The sequence below is a fragment of the Chelon labrosus genome (assembly GCF_963514085.1).
Source record: "Chelon labrosus genome assembly, chromosome: 19".
NCBI classification, from domain to species: Eukaryota; Metazoa; Chordata; class Actinopteri; order Mugiliformes; family Mugilidae; genus Chelon; species Chelon labrosus.
The window spans coordinates 4369908-4397379 of NC_140352.1; the positions used below are offsets into that span (position 1 = coordinate 4369908).

The 27472-nt window shown below is 42.3% G+C and overlaps 1 protein-coding gene across 1 annotated transcript in view; it reads left to right on the top strand.

Annotated features, from left to right (window-relative positions):
* Positions 1-27472, top strand: part of LOC311504369 (protocadherin-15-like) — a 197009-nt gene that overhangs the window by 122861 nt on the left and 46676 nt on the right. Inside the window, exons 24-27 of the mRNA XM_084567402.1 lie at positions 3126-3242; positions 5393-5533; positions 7700-7812; positions 27361-27470. Of these exons, the coding sequence (XP_084423528.1) occupies positions 3126-3242; positions 5393-5533; positions 7700-7812; positions 27361-27470 (481 nt within the window). The remainder of the gene's footprint in view (positions 1-3125; positions 3243-5392; positions 5534-7699; positions 7813-27360; positions 27471-27472) is intronic.

The following is a 27472-nucleotide window of genomic DNA, read 5'->3' on the forward strand; positions in this document are numbered from 1 at the left end:
TAAAAATAGGTTTAGTCTAAATGAGCAAAAGGAAATTGACTGAAGGGCCTTGTTGTTATTCCTTCTCTGCCTCAAATATTACAGACAGAGACAAAAACAAGTCACAGCTAGCCTCAATGTGAGTGAATGTTGGGGGGAAAAAAATGCTAGGTGTTCGCTTTCCTGCAAGCAACGTGATTATGTCTCACAAATAGCTCCCACCATTAAGTAGTGCTGAGCAGTTCCAGCAAACAAATGGAGGTTCATCGTCCAGACGTCAAATTCAGACGATTGAATAAGATTTATCTCTACCTACTGACATCCAATGCATGCAGTGTATACCTACAGACCCCCAGTCCTTTATCTTCTTCTGGAGCTGAACTGTAATCAATCTGCTCGTCATCAGTTGCTGCTAACCCTAACCCTAACCCTAACCCTAACACTGTCTTATATTTTTTGGCTTTAATCCTTCTTCTGATGAGTTATTTTTTCCTCTGGAGCATCAGAAAGTTTTCTTGGATGCTTCCTGGGTTCGGTGCCATTCTTCCTGACAGCCGGATGTGGTGATTTCATAAAACCTTAGTTACATTTGTAACTCATAACGTTTCTCCAACACAGGCTCAACCATATTCCTAACTTGCCGTAGGCTACACTGATTCTCCACATTTAGCTTTGGCTACAAGAAAAAAAAAGAAATTTTTAAAAATTTAAGCCATTGCAAAAACGCTTCCGGAAGTCCTTTGTCCCTTCAGCAGTTAGAATCTTTAACATCAGCATTTCTGAGCTCTGCTGCTGCTGAGCTTCTTTCTTGGACATTCAAAGAACATAATACATCTGTCTGTACCAACTCATCCCTGTGTTACTTCTTTACCTAATGTCATTTTGGTGCAACGCTTGGTGCAACTCCTACTGGATCATTTTCAACTTTTTATTTAGCTACTTCAACCTGATGCAACATGTAAACATTCTTTGCACCTTAACATATTTACTATTATTTCTCTTGTCTTGCCACGGGGATAAATTAAGTCCTATCATTTCTTATCTTGAACAGTGGTGTGAAGTGGTGGTTAGCATTGATGCCTCACAGCAGGGAGGTTCTGGGTTTGAATCCATCATGGGCCGACTGGTTCCTTTCTGTGTGGAGTTTGCATGTTCTCTCTGTGTCTGCGTGGGTTCTCTCCAGGTACTCCAGCTTCCTCCCACCTTCCAAAGACATGCTGGTTAGGTTCATTGGTGATTCTAATTGATTGTTTTTTCCCCCGCCTCTTGCCCGATGCTTTGATTTAATCATATTTTTTTTATGATTTTTTTGTGTCCATTCCTAAAATCCACTATGAAACAACATAGACCTCAATCTGGCAACCCATCCTCTTGTGCCTGCCTGTTTCCATGGAGTTCTTTCTCTCCGTTTAACCCATCCAAGCGAGCCCTCCTGGTGCAGTGGGCAACCATGCAAGGCCCCCTGGGAGCCCTTAAAAGGGTTTAGGTGCTCAAAGTACCTAAGCCACGGAGAAGGGGATCAAATCAGTGACGTCTTCTTTAACCACTAGCCTGCAGCGCCCCCCTTCCAAGTCTGCCTGTTCCATTCTTACTTAACAAGACATGAGAATAGAGTTGGAGTTGAGAGACAATGTGCATGACGGGACTGATTCTCAAGTAGCCAGCTTACACTTACCATTTTTTTATAAGGTATTTGCTGTGTTAAGAGTACAAACCTTACTTAAATGTGATTGTGTCGGTGAACCAGAAAGCCCTGGCCTGCAGATTCTGCATAATTCTTTTCAGATATCTGTTTCTAGAGATTGTATTCACCTGAGCTAATAAATAACACTGGAATCAAAGCCTCTCTAATCAAACAATGACACAAAAGCATCTGAGAAGCAGTGTGTGAAAGGGTTGTGTGCATGTGGCAGCATCTCCGTGGAAAACAGAGGAGTCAGAAATGAGTTTAGTGACACATATTTAGCTGTATAGTGTCATCTTTCTGCTTATTCAGAGAGTACATGTCACCACAAAATATTGAGACTGCACTGGAGGCTGAGACACTCCCTGGCTGCCAACAGATGCATTTGCACATCCATACATTCTTATGTGAGTCACAGCTGACTGTATCTCAGACTGCTGCATGTTAGATTCAAATTGTTTTAACTTCAAATGAAGGCCAGACTATTACAGAGCAGTATTTGTAGCCATATAATCACCTAAGCAGAACAAACACAGCCCGTTTTTGTATTTGTCATCCCCCTGCTTTGTCCCCGTGCCTCCCCCTGATGCTGCTGCTGCAGAGGGATCGTTCCTTTTGTCTCAGTGCGACAACTGTGAAACAAGTTTTAAAATCCGTCATTTTGCCAGCCCGTGGCTAAATTAAAAACCATTACTGGTTCCGCGGCGTCCTCACTGATGTTTTTCAGTGCTGCCGGCTCCCGCTGTGATTCAGACCCTGCAGGTTTTTATGACTGCCCCCCTTTTGTAGTGCTCACTGCTCCTGCATTTATTCCACTCAAAGATGAAGGGACGTTTTTTCCAAGTAAAACAAGACTCAAAGAAACAGTTTATTAGCATGACAGTTATGGGGCGCCACGGTGGTGTGGTGGTTAGCACTGATGGCGCACAGCAAGAAGGCTCTGGGTTCTAATCGCATGTTTGCACGTGGGTGCATGGGTTCTCTCCAGGTACTCCAGCTTCCTCCCACCGTCCAAAGACATGCTGGTTAGGTTCATTGGTGATTCTGAATTGGCCGTAGGTGTGAGCGTCTCTCTGTGTTAGCCCTGTGATAGACTGGAGACCTGTCCAGGGTGTACTCGCCCCAATGACAGCTGGGATAGGCTCCAACCCAACCAGCGACCCTTCAGAGGACAAGCAGTTACAGAAAATGAATAAATGAATGGCGGTTAAGGGTTGTTTTACCAGGATTATGTGTTGTTGTGTGATGTGATGTCCTCTTTTGTGGAAGCCACATGTTCCCAAACAGACGTAAAGTGAGTAACTGTTATGGCTGCGCAAAGAAATTTAACAATCAGAGTGATCAAAATGCATCACACTGTTAAAGTTTCAGGCATTTAATGGAAAACAAAATATAACGCCCTGGTTTATTGTATATTTGCAATGCTAATACCACACTCTGTGCGTGTTAAATCTCTCTCCAGGACATGAACGACTTTTCCCCGGTATTCAGCCAGCCAGCGTACCGAGGCATGGTTGCTCCTAACGCTGTCAAGGGAACCATCGTAACCACAGTGACGGCCAACGACTCTGACCCCGCGGTGAGTATTTCTGGCTGCCTACACAATTCAATCAAACTTATTTCTCAAGCTTCCCTATTGTGTTGCCGGGACGGTGCAAGATAACGACGCTCGTCTCTAGTTAATGTGTGTGTTTTGAGCGTGTTTGCAGCATTCTTCCTCAGCCCAGCGTGGCACTCAGCAGGGCTTTTTTAACGCTGAACATCTTGGCGGTATAGGCTATTTTATACAGCTTGTTGTAAAGTAAAGGTTATCTCGCTCGAGAGTGCGTTCCGTTGTGAGCCATTACGTAGCCCGGTGCAGTTAACCCCAAGTTTAAAAGGTGATAATACAGAAGTGCACCGTGCAGGAATGCATTATGAGGAGTCACACAGACGTAGGTGCACATTTCTGAGTTGCAGTGGCTGTGTGGGGAAAAACAGCTCTCACTCTTACTGGAAACAGAAAACAACCAAGTGGTAAATTTGCAATTTTACTCACCAAATAAATATTTATGAAGCATCTTTTTTTTTTTTTTATTATTATTTGCATTGTCGCTCAAGCAGCTGTGAGCTTGTTTTTCCCTCACCTGTCTCCCACACGAGCAACATCGTCCTATGAGCTTCTTTAAAAGCCTCACGTTGCTTTGAATAATGTGTTTACTGTCTTCCCGCAGCCGCCGAATTGATTCACGCTTAAAGTTTAAGCCTCAAAGTAGACTCTCCTGGGTCAAGACACAATATCATACTGTCCAGACTATACTGTGCTACAAAGCGTCTCAGCTGTCCCGGATATTAATAAATATATGCATGGGTGTGAAAATGTCATTTATACCCTGCATCCAAAATATACCCTTTTTTTTTTTTAAATTACAAATGCTTTCAAGAATTTGTCACAGTTGAGTTTTGCTGACTCACTTCGTGCTGTTATGTGATGAAATGTTACACTGGAAGACACGGCTCTGAAATACTGCTCACGACTGCAGCGCTGCTACAAAGGCAAACGTGTTCCAGATGAAATGACTTTTAGATTGAAAAACTCCTGCCTCGTAACTGATAGATCTGTATAGTCTGAGACAGGTATGAGATAGATGTACTCTTAAAACTGTGTTGGTTGCATTTTAACTGCCACAACATTATGACCGGAGAAGACAGGAAAAGAAAATAGCATTGTCAATCTTGTGACAATTCAATGTTCTGCTGGGAAACTTTTGCGCCTGGCATTCATTGGTGTGGATGTTACTTAGTAGCACCCACCTAGACCAGACCAGGCACCCCCACCCCATAGCAATGACACTCCTTGATGGCAGCAGGATGGAACAACTAAAAAAAAAACATGAAGAACAGCACAAGGTGTTGACCTGGCCTCCAAATTCACTAGATCCCAAACTGATCAAGTATCTGTGGGATGATCCACAGAGGGTTAGGGTTAGGGTTAGGGTTAACCCACAGGCCCATGTCCATTCTCTGATGAGTCACCACAAGGGAGACCTACACAATATTACGAAGGTGGTCATAATGTTATGCCTGATCAGTGTATAACCTTAGCCACCTCTTGCTTACCTTCAGTACCGGTCCAGGTACTGGCAATGATGTGTCGTAATGATCGACACTGTGCTTACTTGCAATCTATTCTTCACTAGTAGATGAGTCAAGTCCTCCTGCAGCTGCGGCTCTATAATTATAGTTCCTTATTTAAAAAGAGTAAGGTTAATTAATTAATGTTTCCATACACATAATGTCTGTTTCTGCAAATTAACATACCAGAGACAACAGGCTGCCTTTATACCTCACAGTATTACTACCCGCATTACATTATTTCTCACCTTTGGTCTTTTGTTGATTAAAGCGAATGGTAACTGATGAATGGTCATTATTAGCAACGTTGAAGAGGTTAATTCATGACCGCTGGACCTCATTTATCCAACGCTGTGATGTGTGTGTTCCCACTCCTTCGTAAGTATTTGGGCGTAGAGACTCTGTTTGACATTCGGGTTCAAACTGATTGCTTTCGTTATGAAATGCAGTTAAAGTCATTACACAGTCATTACTCCGCTGTGCTTTAATTTTAGCCAGCTGGGCCAAAATATCCATCAGTTTTTTCTGAAGCCGTACAAGACGGTTGAAGCCACGGTGCAGCAGTCGTTTAAATCGATTAATGTTGAAGCACTCACTGTTTCGTTGTGTTCGCAGGGTACCCCGGCAGGAATGGTGCGCTATAGGCTGGATCAGGAGGCGTATCCATACTCTGCCAGTATATTTGATGTAGAAGAACAGACTGGACATGTGGTCACCAGAGTGAACCTCAATGAGGAGCCCAACCTGAAGTTCAATGTGAGTATGCACATCTGTTAATGGACCAGCCAGTGGTTAACCAACCCTGGGACGAAAGCCTTCTTGGATGCATGGCTGTCAATGTTTTTTAGGAATAATCGACTTACACCAATCAGCCACAATATTATGACCAGGAGAAGTAAATAACATTGACCATCTTGTGTCAATTCAGTGTTTTGCTGGGAAACTTTTCGACCTGGCATTCATTCACCAGACCAGGCACCCCCCAGTATCTGTGGGATGATCCACAGAGGCCCCTCCCCTAAAAACACAAATATATTCCTGACATATGAGCAAAGTTGGACTGAATTTATATGTGCTGGTCACCAGTATAGTTGCTATGCCTTTTGACGTGACCCAACATATCATCACCATTGGGACAGACAGAAGTGAAGATGAGCCACTAACAAGGTTAAGGTGTCCATCTCTCAGTTTCCATAAGCATAAACTCTAATAGCTCGGTTGATCACCTGAATCTTTCTCTTTTGATTCTGTGAAATATCTCACCACATGCAGAATAGATTGGGACACAGATTGGTACAGATATCCATGGGTCCCGGGACGCTTTTCCTTTAACATTTAGGTTGATGTTTTTTGCTTTGAGTTAAGTTAAAATGCCACCATGTCATTGTGAGCATGCTGACGTTAGCGTTTAGCTCGGAGTACAAACTCACAGAGCCTCTAGCTCGGCTCCAGGCTTTAATTTGTCCAGTGGCCCTTTATCTGAGACTTTAAGGGTTTGTTTATCCAGTCTCCTAAAGTTATTGAAATCCAAGCCGCCTGAAGACGACCAGATCTGTCTTTGACTGAACTGTCAACAACCTTCGGCAGTATTGCAACTCAAAGTTTAATTTGGCTCCGCTTTGAAATTGATTTAGGCCACAAATGTACCACTTTAATTTTGCTAAAATTATTTTTTATTTACATTATTGACAATGGAGTGACGGAGATTCACCCACCGCAGGAATACTAATGCACTCTAATGCATTCGGAGCATTAAATATAACCATGTATCTTCTGAACAGGGTACACAACATTAGTTGATGTAATTCCCAATCAATCAAATGGAACCTGCCAAACTTTAAGCATTGGCGCTGAGACTGTTGTCCAACGGAGACATAATCACTGGATTACTCATGTGATCTGGGCCTGCTTTGCTTTACTTTTTCTGGATTCTCATTTTCAGTGGGTGGAGCTTTGGGACAACATCACATAAACATAGTCATTAAAAATTAATTTGATCACTTCATTTTTTTTTTTTTACTTCATTTGTGTACATAAAGGTGTCTTTGCACAGAGCGTGCATATAAATCCCCGTCCTCTGTACAAAGTGTTTTCCTGCAGAAGCTTATTAGTTTCAAAACTGCCTTTTCCCAGCTGCATTTCTCGATGGGGTTTTGAGCCATGCTAATTTCATCTTTTCATTGGGCTTTAATTAACACAACAAGGATTCAGCGTCCTCTGAAGATATCACTCAGGGGACTAATTCTACCTCGTTTGCTCCCAATAACTCAAAGACAAAATGAACCAGTGCGACTCTGCGTACTATTTTTGGATCCTGACAAACAAACGGGGTATCGATTTCACAAGGACAGATCCGCACTAAGACAGTTTAACTGATGCACGCTGCAGATGACTTCCTTCCTAACTTTGTGGGCTTTCGCAAGCAATTGTAAATAAACAAAAGTTGGGATATTGTGCAAGGCACTTAACTACGATATGTTCCGAGTTCGTGAGTTCCCAGCTGTTAAGGAGCTGTTTATGCATTTCCTGGTTAAAGGAGTGGGTTTATAAAGAACAGCAATTCACTATCTGCAACAATTTCCTGACTTAATAGCAGCGATGAAACGCAACATGTCGGTGTCTTGATATTTAAGGTTGGCTCCTCATTAGTTACCCTAAGGGCCTGGTTAACATTAGTTACCCCCCCAATTATGTACAGAAGAAAAACTAGGCAGAAAAACACCAGTGGGGATACACTACACACTCCTGGTCTCACATCCCCATGCAAATGCGTGCTTTTAGACTGCATGCCAAAATATGCAGAGATTTATTAGCAACATCTACCGTATCTAGCTGCTCAGCAAACTGCAATGTCGTTACTGGGCCTAAGTAAGTGTGGATTTCTTGTATTTGCACTGATGTTCTGTCTTTTGTGTGAGACAGCTGGTGGTGGTGGCCTACGATGACGGCGAGCCTGTGAAGGAGAACACAACTCTGGTGGAGATCACCGTCCTCCAACCCTCTGTCATCCCAGTGTTCACTCAGGAAGAATACAGGTATGCGCACACACACTCATACACAAAAAAATAAAACACACACAGAGTGTATACCGACCAGCCACAACATTATGACCACTAATAATAATACATGTTCTGCTGGGAAACTTTTGGACCTGGCATTCATTGGTGGTGGATGTTACTTAGACATGTAGCACCCACCTAGACCAGACCAGGCACCCCGACTCCATAGCAATGACACTCCTTGATGGCCATCCCCAGCAGGATGCAGCCACAAAAACACTTTAGGAACAACTAAAAAACATGAAGAACAGCACAAGGTGTTGACCTGGCCTCCAAATTCACTAGATCCCAAACTGATCAAGTATCTGTGGGATGATCCACAGAGGGTTAGGGTTAGGGTTAGGGTTAACCGACAGGCCCATGTCCATTCTCTGATGAGTCACCACAAGGGAGACCTGCACAATACTGGGAAGGTGGTCATAATGTTATGCCTGATCGGTGTATTCTTCCCATCACAATGTAAAGAAAGTAGTCCCTTAATGGAGTTGAGAGACATTCATCTTAATTTCATTCACTTAATTGGAAACAAAAGCATCTGAAGCTTTGGATGGTATCCAGTTGGCTCATCTGGACTAAGACAGAAGGTTTGCTTTTTTTATGTGACAAATGTAATGAATGGCATTAATACGGGAGTAATTATGGGGATGGAGGTTTATAATGCAGACAATTCATTATTTTCACTGATGGATTAGAGGCGGTTAATATATTTTGACCACATTTCAGCACGGTCGTTGAAAAAAAAAACCCTCAGCTACGTGGACACTTCAAACCCATTAGGATAACTCTTTCTTATAACAGTTTTTTTTTCTTTTAGCTCAGGTGTTTCACCTCATTGCAACACAGAAGGTGCAAAGTCTGAACAGCATGATTCATGTTTGTTTCTATAATTCACTTTTGATTACAGCTGAGATGTTGTGCCTTGGTGCACAAGAAATCCTTGAAAATAATAATAAATTTAATTTATGAACTTTGGCAACGTCTGCAAGGACTCCCTTTCCCCAAAACAAATCTACAGCGTGGTATCAACTTTTAGAGGCAGCTTCCCATCGTCTTCTCCAAGTTCTGCTCTGCAAAACCACGCACTGCAGCTTTACGTCGAATTGTAATGTTATAAAATGCTGATTACAACAGTGGCAATAGTGCATTTGCATCCAAAATAACTTAAAAGATGTGTTTCTCTTCATTCTATAGCTACATAAATGTATCTGCACAGATGACGTTAAATAACCACAGGGATTGAAAAGAGAAAACACACATCCACTCTTTGTTTTTCATTAAATCTCAAAGTTTAACCACCATTAAACAATTATGCTCTTACCTTATGTGCCGACACAAATACATACTTTCAAATCATCAGCCTAACTCTTTCCGTCGGTGCTTGTTTTGTGAGATCACGGGTCGCCTCAGGTTTTGTTTTCTGTGATTGTTTGCATCAGATGGAAATTGTCCTTTAATCTCTAGCCATTACCTCAGTTCCGCCGTCTAGATCTGTTATTGTTTCCATTTTTTCCCTCCGTTCGTCCCCCTTCATTGACGTTGGAAAGAATGAATTGGTCTTCAGTTTGTTATGTCGTGATGTCAGAGACAGGCGATTACATGAAAATTATGGGCTAAGATGCTTTTCAAAGTTAGACTTTTCATTTCCGACACGGGCTAAAGATGTGTTCGGGGGGCATTATGTGTTTGAGCTGTGTGATCATAGAACCGTTTTCTGGCGAGCAGCCTTGAGAGGATTTATTCAAATTTGGCACAGACGTTCGGTCAGATACGAGGATGAACTGATCAGAATGCCCTGGTCAAATGTCAAAGTCATGATGACTTTGAGTGAGGTCTCTCACTGTCCATGAAAACTTACCACATTGCTATTGCTGAAGTCTAAAGTTTCAGCCTTCATGGAAGAAATGTGGTTGGAAAATTCCTGATTGATCGTGATCGGCAATCACTTCAGTGTTTGGTGAAATCAAATCAAAGAAAAACAACAGTAGAACTCAGGGCTATGTTTAATAGTGAAAGTAAGAACATTTCCACACGTACAGTGTGAAGGGAACTCAAGGGATTGGGACTGAACAGCTGTGTTGCCTTAAGAAAACCACTAATCAGTGAGGCTAACTGGAAACAAAGGCTTCAATTAGCTAGGGAGCAAAACGATTGGACTCTGGAGCAATGGAAGGAGGTCATGTGGTCTGATGAGTCCAGATTTACCCTGTTCCAGAGTGATGGGGGCATCAGGGTAAGAAGAGGGGCAGATGAAGTGATGCACCCATCATGCCTAGTGTCTACTGTACAAGCCTGTGGGGGCAGTGCTATGATCTGGGGTTGCTGCAGTTGCTCAGGTCTAGGTTCAGCAACATTATGTGTCCAAAGAATGAGGTCAGCTGACTACCTGAATATACTGAATGACCAGGTTATTCCATCAATGGATTTTTTCTTCCCTGATGTTCACGGCCATATTCCAAGATGACAATGTCAGGATTCATGGGGCTCAGATTGTGAAAGAGTGGTTCAGGGAGCATGAGACATCATGTTCACACATGGATTGGCCACCACAGAGTCCAGACCTTAACCCCATTGAGAATCTTTGGGATGTGCTGGAGAAGGCTTTGTGCAGTGGTCAGACTCTCCCATCATCAATACAAGATCTTGGTGAAAAATGAATGCAACACTGGATGGAAATAAATCTGGTGACACTGAAGAAGATTATGGAAACAATGCCACAGAGAATGTGAGCTGTAATCAAAGCTAAAGGAGGTCCAATGAAATATTAGAGTGCGGGACCTTTTAACACATTTTCTCAATGTCTTACTTCTTCCCTTATCTGGAGCGACGTGGATGTAAAGTGCAACTTGGCTGGATGGCGGAGGCGTACAAGTGACAGGCGTAAATTATTATGTTTGTGCTCAGAAGACGGCAGCCTATCTGTGACTGATTGCTAGCGATAGAGAGGGTTTTATTCTCTCCTTCTCCCCTCTTCACCAACAGTTTTACATATATTGTGTATTCTTCGGGCATTTACTATGATAAAACCCTACCTCAGTACGTACTACTATAACGCTTTAAAGTTTCTCCATTCAAACGCCCGAGCACGTGAACATGTTTGAGGAGGACTGCGAATGCGGCTACAGCGTCGACACAGGCATGTTTTCCCACTACTGCGGACCGAATTTCAAGATGTCAAGGTTTGTCTTTGACACTGAGCAGAGTAAAGCTGCTCTCTATTTTTAGGAAGAGGGTTTGAGGCGAAAGAGACAGAGAGAGAGAGAGATGTCAGCCAGCCATATAATACTGCATTTATGAATATGTAACATAGCTTCCGGCGAAAAGAGTGTGTGTGAGCTTATCTGAATGTGCACTTTTTACAATCTGTAGTTTATTTTTTTTATTATATCTGTTAATCATTGCACACACATAAATGCATGATTACACACATTTTTATGGGCTGTGTAATTGTTCTTTGTTCCCTTTTTGTGCAGCATTGTCTCTTTGGGTGTGCGTACCTTTGAATCCTTGTATTTTTTTTTTTTGTTCTAAATCCATGTTGTATTCACACAGAGAGTACAGTGTACCGGCTTTGAATTAATTACCACAGCTTTATTGAATAAAAGCTAACCATCGTACCAGTGTGGTTTTAAGAGCCTTAATGATGTTGCATGGTTGCCGGCACACAGGCTTCTAGCCATGGGCAAGACTGAATATGTAATATTGATTCTACGGTGAAATAAATGGTCAAACAGAAACAAGTGGCTCTTTGAAAATATGCAGATTTTTGATGTGGTTTTAGGTGTTTCCACTAATATGTAGCTAGTTGCATACTTGTATATTTTTTGCAACCCGGTGCAAAGAAAAGGGTGGTACAGTGGAGTGGTGGTTAGCACTGATGCCTCACAGCAAGAGCCAGGCCTGGGGCCTTTCTGTGTGGAGTTTGCATGTTCTCCCTACGTCTGCGTGGGTTCTCTCCAGGTACTCCAGCTTCCTCCCACCGTCCAAAGACATGCTGGTTAGGTTCATTGGTGATTCTGAATTGGCCGTAGGTGTGAGTGTGAATGGTTGTCTGTCTCACTGTGTTAGCCTTGAGATAGACTGGAGACCGGTCCAGGGTGTACCCCACCTCTGGCCCGATGACAGAATATTAAGGGACATGCTGGTTAGGTTCATTGGTGATTCTGAATTGGCCCGCCACGACCCTTCACAGGACAAGTGGTTACAGAATTAATGAATGAATGGCCAATAAAACCGTTAAAGGCAACTGGACTTAAGACAAGAGAGTCCGTTAGAACTGAAGACTTGGATGAAACGTCTTCAAGAATCTCCACAAGTCCAGATTATATAGTAATGTACTGTGCGGCTGTGACTGTGAGAGCTCGGTCTGGCACATTTATTTGTTGTCTTGGCTCAGCTCTCCTGCAGACTGCATAATCAAATAAAGCGGCTGAAAGTGCTGACTTTCAGCTTCAAGCGTGTTTTTGGGTCGTTGGCGTTCGCTCTGGGTGAACAGGCGAAGGACTTGTAGCCCACGATTTTACCCCCAAGGGAAAACGTGTGCAAAAGTTTTCCATTTTCAGACAAGTTTTCGTGGAGTGACGACGGCTGAAAGTCAGCACTTTAACCTTTTTATAGTTAATGTTTCGCTTCAAATCCAATGAGCTGCAGAGGAGAGCCAAAAGAAAAACGGTTATTGTGCCTAGTGACCTATCCAAAAGGCATTAAAGAAAGGCAACTGGACTTGTAGAGTTTCTTGAAGATGTGCCACTGTCAGTTCTGTTTTAGGACTAGGTGAAACAACCCCTTAATGAACCTATATACCTGTGGCATGAGTGGTGACGATGCATCCATCAGAATGGTTTCAGGGCTGTGGTATTGTATGGGGTGGTGGGGGAGTGGTGAAAGCTTCATTGGGGTCTTCGAGTGGGCACCCTCCTTCACTGATGTTTCGATGATAGGCCCACGACACCTCCAGAGGGCTCATCAGCAAAACCTGGCATCCCAGGTGTTCCCCCCTCTGCTTTCAACCTTGCCCAGGGCCCAGGAGGGGTCTCGCCTCTTCACCTAGAGCCACCGACTTGCTTCTTCTGCTGCACCTGAGAGGGCTTTGATGGTTTGGCGTTGGGCTTGGCCTCAAATTCCCAAGCAATCCAGTTGCTCAGCATCAGCTGCCAGCTCGGTATACTTAAGGCTCTTGCGTTGTAAGGCCTCCTCTACAGCTGCCTCCCAGGCTTCTTCAGTTCTAAAGGACTGTTGGGAAGTTGAGGTTTAAATTGGAACATGTGTGGGTGTAGCCCATCAGAAAACTTGCTTGACTTGTTTCTGGTCACAACCAGAAACTGTCCCGACTAGTGTCCGTTAACGGCTAGATACTTACCTGTCACTGAGGGGGGACTGTTCTCTTTCCCTATGAATGGTCTAAACGTCCCATTATCAGTGAGAGGCTCCAGTCTCAAGGTGTGAAGGGGTTTGAAACTTCTTGGGGACGATATTGTAAATTAATGGCAGATTACAGTATATCTCAGTCCACCTCCTCTGTATGGAGAACGTTTTTCCAATCTGACATAGATGTCTTCCTTTACTTCTCCACCCATTGGTCTTCTCTGGCTAAGATTTGGAGGTTGCTGTCTTTAGAAGAGTGTCCTTTGTCCTTCAGGTGTAGGTGGACCGCTGAGTTGTTTCCTGATGAGCTGGCTCTCCTCTGTTTGTGGATGGGTTGTTTGGTTTCCCCAATGTTTTCCCCAAGACTGTACGTTCCTCTCTGCACTGAACAGCATAAACTACTTCACTCTGTTTTAGCCTGGGTGTTTTGTCTTTGGGGTGGACAAGTTTTTGCCTAAGTGCATTTCCGGGTTGAAATAAACTGGAATGCGGTGTTTCCTGAAAATACGCCAGCCATGTAGAGGATGGCAATGGCCGCACAAAGGGAAAGTTCACAATAATGCACGCTACCCACAGCTTCCTGTTTAATGCTCTAAGAAGCCACGTCGCATACTCAAGCAGTACATTTCTAACTTCATCTTCATGTCTCTCAGTACGTTCTATAAAAAAATATATTATGGGATTCATCTGCAAACACACTGTTACACTGAAGCTGAACCCTGGTGAAGCTGAAGCATCTATTTGCCGCTACTATGTTTATGAATTTCCTCTCTCTCTCCCGGTTCTAGTAAAACACTCAACAAGCCAAGGAGGAAGTTTGTTAAATCACCGTAGCAACTGTGTGATCACCCCACTCTCTCACTCCCTCCTCTCTCTGTCTCACACACACCGTAGTGCCATCCTTGCACCTGCAGAATTAGTATGCAGCCAGTATCACATACGCATGAATAGTTATCAGCCCCCAGTGGCAATTATCAGTGTGGGGTTAAGTGAACAGAAAGAAAATATTGCCTTTTCAAAGAGCATTGACATCCCTCCCACTACTTCCCTTGCTTGTATATTCATGCACGGGCATGTGCGTTCACATGCACTGATGTGTATGCGATTGTCTGTGATAGCAGACGAATCTGCCACCCCCGCCACCCCCTCCATATGCTGTTGAAATGCCTCATACCCTTTTACTTTGTTAATGAATCTAATTAGAAAGTGGGGAGATAGTTAAGAGCCGGAAAAAAACCCCACAAAAAACGCTTCTAAACATCAAAGTGTTGTTTTTTTTAATCAAGAATCCGCGCGATCAAAGATGGAGATGTGTTGCTTTGTCTTACGTCATTACAAAGATAGAGATAACACACACACGAGAGAGAGATTTAGATAAATCAGACTGTTATCTATCAGCTTCTCTGCTTGCTTGTTACAGTATGGGCTCTGTTCAAGAATTACAGGCAGCCAAGCAGGAGGTTATAGTTTTTATCGCTGCCAGCCAGATGGACGACTGCAAACCAAGAGGTGTCAATTTTCCATTTGAAAGGCAATGATCCCATTTGTCTGCCAACGAGGTAAAAAAATAAATAAATAAATAACCTTATTAGTCAGCTTTTTTTTAAGAAGAGTTAGAAGAGATGCATGCATTAACTTTGTTGTAAATTAATCCTGTGTTACAGCATCATAACTGCAGAAAAAAAATAAATCTTTAATCTTGTGTTGGGAAGAGACAGAATAATCTTGTCTGCTTCTCCTTGGCAGCGCTTCTTCACATAATGCGCACAGCTGTGAAATAAATATACACAGCCAGGATTTTTAGTGCTTCGCTCTGTGATCTAAATTTAGAGGTTTTGGTTTTTACTGATAATAGAATGAAACAAACCGGCAGCGGGATGTCCGTACTGTTAAATAACAAAAGCTATGGTAACCAGGACAGAGCTTTGAGGTACTCCGGAGTCCACTGTTACAGCCTTGTCCTAGTTTCTTTTCATTTTGGTTTTAAAAATATCTTGCACCATGCGCATCCGAGGGAGAAATGTATTTTTTTGACTTTTCTTCTCCTGGTCATTCTTACTTGATGTGAGTTTTTTTTTTTAATTGACATCAAGTAAATGTCAAACTCACCTCTAACAGACAGCTCATGTGCTACATACTGTGAGCTGCAGATATGTATAGCCTGTATAAAAACAGGCAGCACCTCAGCACCATCAGTAGCATTTAATAGTACTCCACAGCGTGTTGTTAGATGGGATAGTGTAGCAGTTAAAGGTCTAATAACTTTATCAAATAGTTGATGTGCAGCATCCTTCTCTCTGTTGTTAACTGACTGCTGTCGCTCTGCTAGCATTAGCATTAGCCTTTTCAGATGCATTGCAGTAGTACTTTAGTTGTATTTCAGGACTGACATGTCACAGTAGTATTTCCACACACTTGATGAACCAACGACCCGCTGGGCTCCTCACCTGTCTTCTAGGAGGCGGCCATGTTGTTATTGTCACGTGATCACTGACTAGTCCCCGTGATGCTTAAAGCGTCATGGCACAGCAGTGAAGTCGACCAGTTTGTGCAACATTTAGAACGACCACTTGAACAATCACGACATCCCAGTGACTCAACGTAGGTCATGTTTCAGCCAAAAGAGGATCAAGCATAATTAGTCTGTGGATTTAATAATTTTGCAGCCAATAAATGGAAGTTGTTATTGTTTCATTAGCAAATGCAGCAGTGGTATTGGTCGCATTATCAGTATCAGTCAACCGGTAACACGTTTCACCTTGTAAAATACGTAAACGATGAGACACGAGGGCAGTAAACTACAATTTCTCATTCTAAAGCCAGCCCTGTTAAAACTATGAGAACACTCCCCTAAAATTATATTACTCCCAGTATCCAGTATGTGCACACTGCCTCAATGTATGTCCAAACTGTGCCTTCATAAAGTTGGTATCTCTAACCGATTCATGTTGAAGGTTATCTTGTTTTGTTGACGTGCACAAACAGGCAAGAGCACACGGAGCGCTCCTGGCAATGTTACAGCTATAACAACAACAGTGTTGTTATTTATGAGGATAGAATAGAATATCTTTACTGTCAGTGAAATATGCACAACGAAATTAAGTGCAGTCGTTCAGTGCAGAAGTTAAATCTAAGGAAATATTGTAAAAGGCAATAAAATATAAAAAATACAAACATAAAAGACCAGGGTGCAATGACTCCTTCAGTATATTTTGGGCTTTCCTGAGGCAACATGAGCTGTGCAGTTTTTCCACAGAGTGTGGGAGAGGGCAGCCTGTGGATGGAGATGAGGAATGAGGGGATAGAGAGAAAACGGAGATGTTTGCAGAGGACAGTGTGGAGAAGCAGCTGAGAGATAGGAGAGTTTCAAATGGAGGAAGTAAAGCAGATGAGGGGGAAAGGAAACCCGAAGCAGGGAGAGAGGACAGGTGAGGTATTCAAACACAAAAAGTTTGAGGAGCAGATAAAGACAGAAAACAGGCGACGGCGCCTTTCAAAAAGCCGTTGACATGCACGCCGACGGATCAACATACAGGCGGAGGAGCCTTTAAAGTGGCAGACGAGCTGACAGGCTGACAGATTGAAGGAGATTGAAGCAAACAAGCTGAGGAGCAGGTAAAGACGGGAATAGAGAAACACTGATGGACCAAAGATATCCAGACAGTCAGAATTGATGGGCAGGCAGACTGACACTATTCAACACTCTGAGATATTCTCCGAGCTTGATGGATCATGTTCAGAGTCACTTCTCAGTCAGGTACACAGACGTCTGTACACTCACAAATCACTGATATGAAGGCACGGTTTGAATGTTTAATCTCTCTGCTGCTGCTGCTGCTGCTGCTGTACAACGGTGAAGTTACACTTTTAGCTAACACAGAAAACTCATGCATACGCTAAGAATTCAAAAGAAAAATTTAATAAAATAGTAATTGTAGAATTAGACTGATCAGGCATAACATTATGACCACCTTCTTATTAGGTCTCCCTTGTGGTGGCTCATCAGAGAATGGATATGGGCCTTCTGAGGGTGTCCTGTGGTGTCTGGCAACAGAATGTCGTTCGTGGGGGGGGGGGGGGCCTTTGAGGGGAGGGGCCTCTGTGATACTTGATCAGTTTTGGATCTAGTGAATTTGGAGGCCCCCTTTGGAGGTTATTTTTAGTTGTGTACATCATATTGACCACTACAACATTTGTCGGCAAGTGACTGAAATATAAGTTTGAAGTTTCGAAGTCTGAAAAGTAGGAACTCTGACTGCACCCGTCCATGCAGGGTTCTTTAACCTTAAACCGGAGCCGCCGGGTCACATGTGAACCTCCTGAGCAGGTTGCTGGGCTCAGTCAACCAGCAGACTGAGCCTCCTTCATCTCCTGCCTCCTGAATAGGTCGATGTTCTGCCAGGTCCAGGTTATTTTACTGCTCTTTTTAACAGAAGTGCTGACAATTTTCTCGGCTTTGACACTCAGATTACCAAAGCCAGCAGATCAAAGAAGAAAATAAGTTAAAAAGGTCTCAAAAAAAAGTCCAATTTTGGACAGTTTCTTTAAACAGAAAATGTGTTGCTGACAGCGTTAAACTTTGTGTCTGTCAGCTACTGTCGAGTTCTGTGTTGCAGTTTGAAATTACCTTGATCTCTGGTTACTGACGTACAGCTGCAGCGGTGCAGGATGAACATGAAAACAGGGAGGCAAATTATGATTTATGGTTCGAAATTACTTTTGAGCCAGCACTGAGCAGAATTTAAACTCCTTAATTTATAATCAGTTTTATAACTGTAGGAGCTGAAAGTGTTCTTCTGTGCACTTTTATCAGCTACAGTTATGTGACATCCAGGAAGGACAGTCTCTCCCCTCTGCATATATACACTTATACAACCTTATTATATTATACAAGTATATTATTATACTGTACAAGTGTAATCTGGCCAAGAAGAAGAAGTTACAAACGCAATTAATTATGCTAAATTCTTCACTAGTGCATACATGGACTGTATAAATATGGACTATGTATCGCCACTTCCTTGCATTGGCCAAACTGACATTATTTTGACAGAAACCATCCTTGAAAAAAATTTATTTGACGTGTATTTTAGTGTTCTATTTCGGCTCAAGACCCGTCCGCTAACATGGAGGAGGTGGAGCTTATGACCTATACTGCAGCCAGCCACCAGGGGGAGCTCTACTCGCTTTGGCTTCACTTTTGAAGTACAACTGGACTTGTAGTGTTTTTTTGAGAAGACGTTTTACCACTCATCCGAGTTGCTTCTTCAGTTCTAGGGGACTGGTGGGAAGTTTGAGGTTTAAATTGGAAACTCTGTGGGTAAGCCTTCTGATAGATGACTTACAGAGTTTCCCATTTAGAATCACCAATGAACCTAACCAGCATGTCTTTGGACGGTGGGAGGAAGTACATGCAGTACATGGAGAGAACCCACGCGGACACAGGGAGAACATGCAAACTCCACACGGGAAGGAACCAATCGGCCATGATGGATTAGAACCCAGAACCTTCTTGCTGTGAGGCATCAGTGCCAACCACCACACCACTGTGCCGCCCAGTGACTTTTTTTTTTCTCCTTCCCTGACGACAAATTGATTGGTTGAAGAGTAAGTACAATTTCAGTCAATTGAGATTTCCTTTAGTCGACTTCAACCCTACAACTAAAAAGAAACATCCATTTTCTAATCTGATACCGTTGCGTGGAGGACAAGACACTCTTGTTACAAATGACCTTTATAAAAAAAAAAAATCACTGAAATGACACTTAAATGATTAAGATCGATTTAAGCGCAGGCAACTAAACAGATTCCTAGAGGTCACAGAAAACAAAGGTCAGGGCCGTGGTTAAAAGGAAATAACATTGCCGGCAGGTCACGGGCTGGGAATAGCACCACGCCTGCTCAAATGTCACGTTGTGTTGTTGTTCAGGTTCAATTTTATGCTCAGTCTCCTGTAGAAATACCACAATATCCACACACCAATTCTATAAACAAGTTTCATTGATAAAAAATATTGTTGTCTTTTTTCCTTGTATTGTGAATTTAGAATATTAATACAGATTATATATATATATATATGTATATATATGTATGTGGAAAGAGGAGTATATATATATATATATATATATATATATAGTAAATCTTAAATGTGCTTTTCTGAATCGTCACTACTACTAATAATAATATAAAAAGAAATAAAGTAAAACATACTCTTTCCACCTGGTGTGCTGGAGCAGCATAAAATTATTCATAGCGTAACTTTGATTTCACGTCTTGATTGTGCGACAGAGTGAAACGCAGGAGAGAAACTTCAATAAATTTGTGTGGGATTGTTATTATTAATGAAAATGAAGTCTACTATGATCAGCCTCTCTATCTCTTAACACCACCCCATCACTCTCTCTCTCGCTTTAATTGAATTCTCTTTCGAATAGGCTTCATAGAAGAACCATGAAATTGCATCCACTAACGAACTAATTAGACTTAAAACATTACTAAAATACGACAATTAAGAGACACTTAATCAAGAGACACATGATAGCCACTGTAATGTTATGACTTAAACTTAAACTGTGAGCAGAAGTTAATTTGCTTTCACCGTAAACTTTATCGTCTCAAATCTTTAAACTGTCACTTAGGAAGACCTTGACATGTGTAATTAACGCCTAAACAAGGAGTACTCCCCACGTTTACAAACAATTGCAAACATTGTACGCGCTCATAGACTGTATAAATATGGACGGCAGAACTGCTCCTTAAAAGTGAAGCCAAAGCAAGTAGAGCTCCCCCTGGTGGCTGGCTGCAGTATAGGTCATAAGCTCCACCCCCTCCATGTTAGTGGGCGGGACTTGGGCCAAACTAAAACACTGAAACACACATCAAATAATTTTTTTTCGAGGATGATTCTGTCATTTTAGGTAGTTAATATAATGTCGATGAATGTTCACGAGTCAATTGTTTGGATAAGTTTCATTTTAGTTAGCTATTTGACAAGAAACAGGATGTGAAGTAATGGTGACTACCTGTTGCCATGCCAACTGCTCCGTAAAGCGCCTGTGTGAGCTGTAAATAAGTTCAGTGTATAATCCAACATTTCCTTGTAACTGGTTGAGGTAGAGCAGAGCATAGTATTAATTTAACAAAAATGTGAGTGAGTCTGGAGGAAGTGTGGGCGGGGCATCAATATCACGACTCCATGACTCCGCCCTCGAACCGTGCTGATCCGAAGTCGCAAGATGGCGCCGCCCGTATGCAAGGAAGTGGTGACGCATTGTCCATATTTATATACAGTCCATGCTCTACACACACATTGAAATGCTGGACAAATGTTTTTTTACAGAACATCACATTATTATTTTCCACTTCCTCATTCATATTCATCCTTCATTGCGTGTTTCTTTGCCTCTGAATCACCTGGTATGTAGTGGCACTTACTGTAAGCGTGGCTCCACTCAAGTTCAGACTGTTGGAGAGGCTCTGAGCCTTTTGATTCTCAGCTGACAACCGTGACAAGGCTGTGAAGTGAAAGGTGAGAAGGGGGCCATGAAAAGAGAGAGAGAGAGAGAGAGAGAAAAAAACAGAGACTTGCAGACAGATTGCAGAAAAGAAAGAAGCTGTTTTTAAAATGGGGAGAGAGCTGTAAAGACCCGAGAGGGTGATTGACAGGAAGGAAAGGAGTGACGAATAGTGAGAGGTGCATGAGAAGGAGCACAGCAGAATGGAGAGAGGTAGGAGAGAACGAGGTGGGATTAGAGAGAGAAAGGAGGAGTGCCAGAGGGTTCAGAAAATGGATTTTGATTCTTCAGACAGTGCTGAGCAGAAATAAGAAAACAGGGAAGAGTTACATGCCTTCACGTCCGCAATAAAATCACCAATATTGGCTCACCACCACAATATCTATGACTATATCCTCACGCTCTAATCTTCTATACGGTGTAAGGAGCAGTTTGATTATAAAGCATCCGACGCTGCAATATCACAACACCCACTTTATCAGAAAACTGTTATTTCAACTCCACAAGCTCCTGAAGTTGTCTGGACATATGAAGTGAAAATTGAAACCTTCCGGTTCAGAAAAATGGCCCCAGCAGGAGAAGAGGTAACTTTGTGGAAGGGTTATTACTGCCAGCGGTTCCGACCCTTCGCTCAGCAGTCTCCTAATGAAACTCCGTCTTCAGCCTTCTGGAAAAGGGACGAAAGGACAAGCAGGACAAAGTTAAAAGTTGAGGCAACGGCACTGGAGAGTTGTCAGTGGAAGTGAATCATCGAGCAAGGCACCTAACCCTCTAAACTGCTCCGTTGGTGCCTTGTATGGCTGCTCACTGCTCCAAGTGGATGGGTCACATGTACAGCATCAATAATAAATTCCTTATATGGCCAATTATGAACATAAGAGCACAGTTTGAAATCCCAACACTTCGTAAAAGCGCGTCGTACACTGTAAAAAGAAATATCGTAAAATAAATGGTGAAATGACTGGAAGCAGCGGCTGCAAATCAAAAAACCTTATAGGCGTTTTGAAGTCCTAGCTACAGCGACAGCGCAGACCCTAGCGCCATAGCCATACGCATCGCTGGCGACGCAGACCTCAAGAGCTGTGATTGGTCCGCTTGGTCGTAGCGTGTTTCCGCTTTAATATTTCCGGCTGCTTCTCCTGTTTTTGGATCAATAAAGATAGAACACATGGAGGAAAGTTTAACTGAGGAGGTTCAGGCTACGTACGTAGGTTACGGCATCTATCTCATGCAGTACCATAAATGAACCTTTAGCATTAAAGTAACAGAAAAAACAACACATTTACAGAAATTCTGATTTATTTATATCACGGAGAGAAAAACTCTAACTTTACATTTTTTTTCTAGAATTATTACAAAGACTTTTGGTAAAGGAAGCCGTTAAAAGCTCTATGGGAAAACACAGCTCTCCTGCAGAGAAGAATGATTACGATCAAAGAACTCAGATAAAGTGATGACAATAGAAGCTCTGCAGAGAAACACAGTTATTTCACTGACTTTTCCTGAATCATGAAGCACCTTCAAGAAAGTAAGTAAACACAGGCTGAAAATTGTAAAAAAAATTTACTTTGGAAGAAAAGAGAAAAAATATCTAAAAAAAAAACAAAAAACAAAAACAGCACATATTAAAACAATCTCAAAGTTTAACTTGGAATTAATGTTTAAATATGAAAAAATATCTAAAAACCTGTAGAAGTACAATATTCAGTCACTGCTCTTGTATATTTACAGTAGAAAACTTGAAAATAAAGTACATTTACATTCGTTTAACTTAATAAAATAACAATAGAAAAGCTTCAGACAAATTCTTGGACAGTTGCAACTACAGTTAAGTTGCCTCCGTTCAGTTAACACCGTACAGTACACCAGACTGTCACCATGAAAGAGAACCCAAAGCAAATACTCGGCACAGATGATTTTTACGGTTTCGGTGTGGACAAAGACACCCAGGGAAAGGGATTATCAGAAGTGACAGAACCCAGAAATTCAGTGGAAAGAGAGGGAGATGAAAGGAGAGGAGAGGAGGACTGAGGATAATGACAAGAGAGAGAGAGAGAAGGGGGGAAGATGAAGCATCATAAAAAAACAGGAGCTGAAAGAGAAAGAAAAAACAAGAACATAATGAGTCAGACGGACGAGTGACAGCGACGAAGGCAGAAAAAGCCACAAAGAGGAGGCTATCGTTGCCAACATCTATAACTATCCTCATTATTCTGTCTGTCCCTGCTGGGACTCTGTTAAGGCTGCGTCCTGCAGCCTGCATTCAGCCTAAATGTCTGCTTCTGGTGTTTGTTTTAGGGTGAGCGGGTTGACGGGACGACGAGGGGGGGGGGGGGGGGGGGTGATATTAAAATGATGATGACATTGCAGTTAGAATAAGCCTCCAGCGAATTAATGGAAGCCAATACAGTGTCCCCATAAGCGTAGCAGCACGAGTGTGTGTATTGGTTTGTGTTATCAGTATCAGCCCAGCTTGCTGTAGTCAGAACAGTAATGGCTAGAGACTACAGGAGGGGGGGCATAGAGTTGATAAAGAGCTTTTTTTTTTTTTTTATCTGTACAATAACATGTCCTATACATGTGCATGTGGCCTTGTGTGCAAATGTTTGCGTGACTGGATTGCACATAGTCACAGCCGTCGGTATCGGTGTGTGGGCATCTACTCAATTTGGCGCCTTCACTCCTGTCATGCAGCCATTGTGGCGAGGGAGGGGTGGAAGAAAGGATAACAAATAGCTGGTAGCAGCCGAGGTTCGCTGGGTTGTTGGTACGAAGCGGCGGCAGCCAGAGGAGAGGGGAATGCAGCGAGAGAAATTTAGATTGGCGTGAATGGAGCGTGTATTTAAATTTACAAAAAGGGAAAAGGACGCATAGGGGAAGACGGAGGAGGAAAATAATTGAATGCTTGTAAGTGATTGCGGTTCTACAGAAGAAAGTCCAAATATATTGATTGGCTGTATTTGTGCTCCTCCTGCAGCAGCAGCAGCAGCAGCTAAACTGAATAACTGCAGACTTGGCGTTCTTCTTACTTTTCTCTTCAGAGTGAACAATGTGAATGCCCAAAGGCGCGCAGGCATTTTAATGCTATGTGGGTTTATGCTGCTTTGCATTCTTTACACTTTGGAAAGTAAAAGGTTGTGAATGAGAGCAGGCTTTTATTATTAATATTATTATTATTATTTCTGTATTCTGTAGGGTACGCTGTTTACATTAGATTTCAGAAGCAAAGAAATGTACAGCATCCCACTTTTATTTCAATCCAGGCCTCATTGTTAACTGTTTCCCTCTTTTTCTTGTCAACTCTTTACTAATTATACGCTGCAGAACAGAATCCCACAGATATGCCCCACAATAGACGCTTTTTCCAAGATGTTTAGTCGCTTTACTTTGCAAGTGCCACATACTGATAAATATAAGTTCAGTTCACACATTAGTTAACATGCTATGCGGCAGTGTCACAGAATTGCATGGATGGTAAAAGAGCTCAGAAATTAGAGGACAGGAGCTCGGTGCCAGAGAAAAGAAATTAGAGGATAGGAGCTCAGTGTGAGCGAGAGGAGAGTAGAGAACATGTATTGGTCTATTGCAACATAACTGGGGTGGTTCAGTCCAGCTCTAACTATAAGATTTATCAAAAAGGAAAGTCTGAAGCCTGGATCATCCCACAGATACTTGATCAGTTTGGGATCTAGTGAATTTGGAGGCCAGGTCAACACCTTGTGCTGTTCTTCATGTTTTTTTTTTAGTTGTTCCTAAAGTGTTTTTGTGTGTGTGTCCGTGTCAGGCTGCATCCTGCTGGGGATGGCTGCTGCCATCAAGGAGTGTCATTGCTATGGGGTGGGGGTGCCTGGTCTGGTCTAGGTGGGTGCTACATGTCTAAGTAACATCCACACCAATGAATGCCAGGTCCAGAAGTCTCCCAGCAGAACACTGAATTGTCACAAGATGGTTTTAATGTTATTTACTTCTCCTGTCAGTGGTCATAATGTTGTGGCTGATCGGTGTATGCTGTGTATTATTGTTTATTGTGATGGATTATTATTGAGTTATCGTGAATGTCATTCTGGTCCATAGTAGGTCAAAATGCTGACATATTAAACATATTAAACATATTAAACAACATGATATCTGCTTTTAAATCTATATCCATTCAGTAAGGTTTTACATGTATTATGTATTTTGATAGAGCAGGTGGTTAGAGAAGCAATTGACTCGGCTGTAAGTTAACATCTACACAAACACGCTCACACACACACACACGCTCCCTCCTCCCTCTCCCTTCCCAACAGTCCCATTTATCACATTGTGATGACTTGATAGCTGAGCCAGTCGGTAGCCCATGTTATAATGTTTAGCCAGCTGTGACGGTTGGCCTAATGACTCGACTGGGTTTATTTAATGGAGCGAAACCTGCTGGAAATTTGAGACTTGCCAGATTTGAAGAAAATCTGTCAGGGATGTAAGCAGGGGTAAAACTGCCCACCACACAGAGCGAGAGGCAGGTGGACAAAAAAAAAAAACAAAGAAACAACAAGGCCGTGTGTGGGTTCTATTTGAAGCTTATTGATGGTTTAATTTCACGTCTTGGCTGAGGCCGGTAATAGGGCCTGTCAGATAACCTGCTCCTAATGTACTGTAGCAAACCGAGGCTCATCCAAACCCAATGTGGACTGACTTAAAACAGGCTGTATGTTCTAGCCCATTAAAATGAGCCACATACGGTTTATACACTAATTAAGAGTAGATTAGTCGATAGATGAGCAGTGTTAGTTTTGACAGCCATGTTTGATTTTAGTGCTTATTAGTCTTTTTATTTTCATCTTTCATAGTTTTAGTTGACTGCAATTAACAAAATTAATTTTGGCAGCTATTTCATATGTCGTCTTTGGACAAAATAGAACATTTATTTGCTGAAATTTCAAATTAAAGTTCATTAAACACAGATTTTCAGAAGCAGTACGAAGACTGAACACGTATTCCTCATAACTATTGTTGTGGTAATTCAACCTCGAATGGTTCCCTGTATTACTTTGTGTTTGGACTTATACACAAGAAGGATTCATTCCAGGAACTCCATTTATGGACAGTTTTAGTTAAATGCTATATGCTAATCTATTAGCCACTCTACTGTCCACTGTTTAAATATGTGTCAGTGAAAAGTCAGAAGGCAATAACTTCACGTAGCGTAAAATTGCATCTTTTAAAGTACTTAGATGAGACTTCTTTAATTTCGGAGGCTGCAGAAATATCAGGGTGATGATTCGACCTATTTTGTAGCCACAGGTACGGTGGCTTCAGATTTCAGATTACAGAAAGTGTAGGGACAACACCTCTTGTTTCTGATTGGACAGAACCCGACAGTGTAACATCGTTCCTGTTTCTACTCTGCTGTGTCCGTGCACGAGTTTTAAACCGGGTTGGAAAGAATGGAGGACGAAATGGCATTAATAGAGGGATATTTTGAAAGAGGACACACATATAATGTCATTCTTGATATGCTTTCAACCCATCATGACATTACCATGTCCCTTGGAACCAAGACAGCACGGTTGAAGGATTTATTACTGAGGAGACGGGACAACTACGTCCTCATCGTGCGTCCCCTCAGCCTTCTTTCCACAATGTGGACAGTACATGGTATCTGCTTTCAAAGCGCATCACAGTGTCTACACTTATGCGTAGCTGACCATTTAAAAAGCGTCATTTCTTGACTGGCAGTGAAACTACCAATCACATCAGCTTATATTTTAGCACGGGTTCTTTCCAATCAGAAACATGAAGTGTTGTCCCTACCCTTTCTGGGTCACATTAAAGAGTTATGTGAGGGCAAAATCAGAAAGAAATGTAATGTCGTTGTGTTTTGTGAAATGTCGTTGTGTTTTGACCTTCAGGGCCACCGTACACAGGGCTTGTGGCGGCTTGCTAGTTTTGTTCAGATATGTGAGATCAGATAGTCAAACACCCGTTATCCAATCACATGACAGGGATGCACATTTTGAAAGACAGTCAACCCGTGCCAAGAGATTGTGTATTTTGATTGTCCGATAATCCAATGACAGTCTAGTCTCGTCTCATCTCGTTAACATTTCGGGTTTTAGTTTCGATCATCAGATATTAGTTCCGGCTCGTCAACGTCTTAGTGGCGGAAAAAATGGTCGTTGAGGAACATTCATCTCCTTCAGCTCCAGCTTCTCAGATGTGAGAATTTTTAACGTGATAACTGTTTTACCAGCCTTTACCCAAAATGTCCACCATATATTAATTTATCACTTTAAGCCAACCATTAGACTCACCACTGAATACAATGTGCAGAAACTTGAAGAAACTTAAGTAATGCATTGATAATGTTCGAAGATTTAACACAAACAGCAACAAACACAAACGAGTTCCAGTTTGTTCTTTGGTCTAAGCTTATTATTCCAAAATCGACCTCCTGTCTCAGTTCTCTAGCCTCTTTTAAAATCTTGCACACCACTTTATCTTTATCTCCAGTCAAGGAATGTGAAGCTGGCAGCATGGAGGACGACTCCCAGTTTGTATTTACCTTGCCAAATTGCCATTGCCCTTTGAGAGGAAGTGGGCCCGCAGTCTGCATATACATATTTAATTTTCTTATCAGCTGATATTGATTGACTGGTCTCATTCCCAGGTTTCTGCCAGTGAGCGAGGAGGCCGCTGTGGGAACCCCGGTGGGAGTCATCATGGCAGCTGCTGTCAATCAGACTATCGTGTACTCCATCACCGAAGGCAACGAGGGAGGT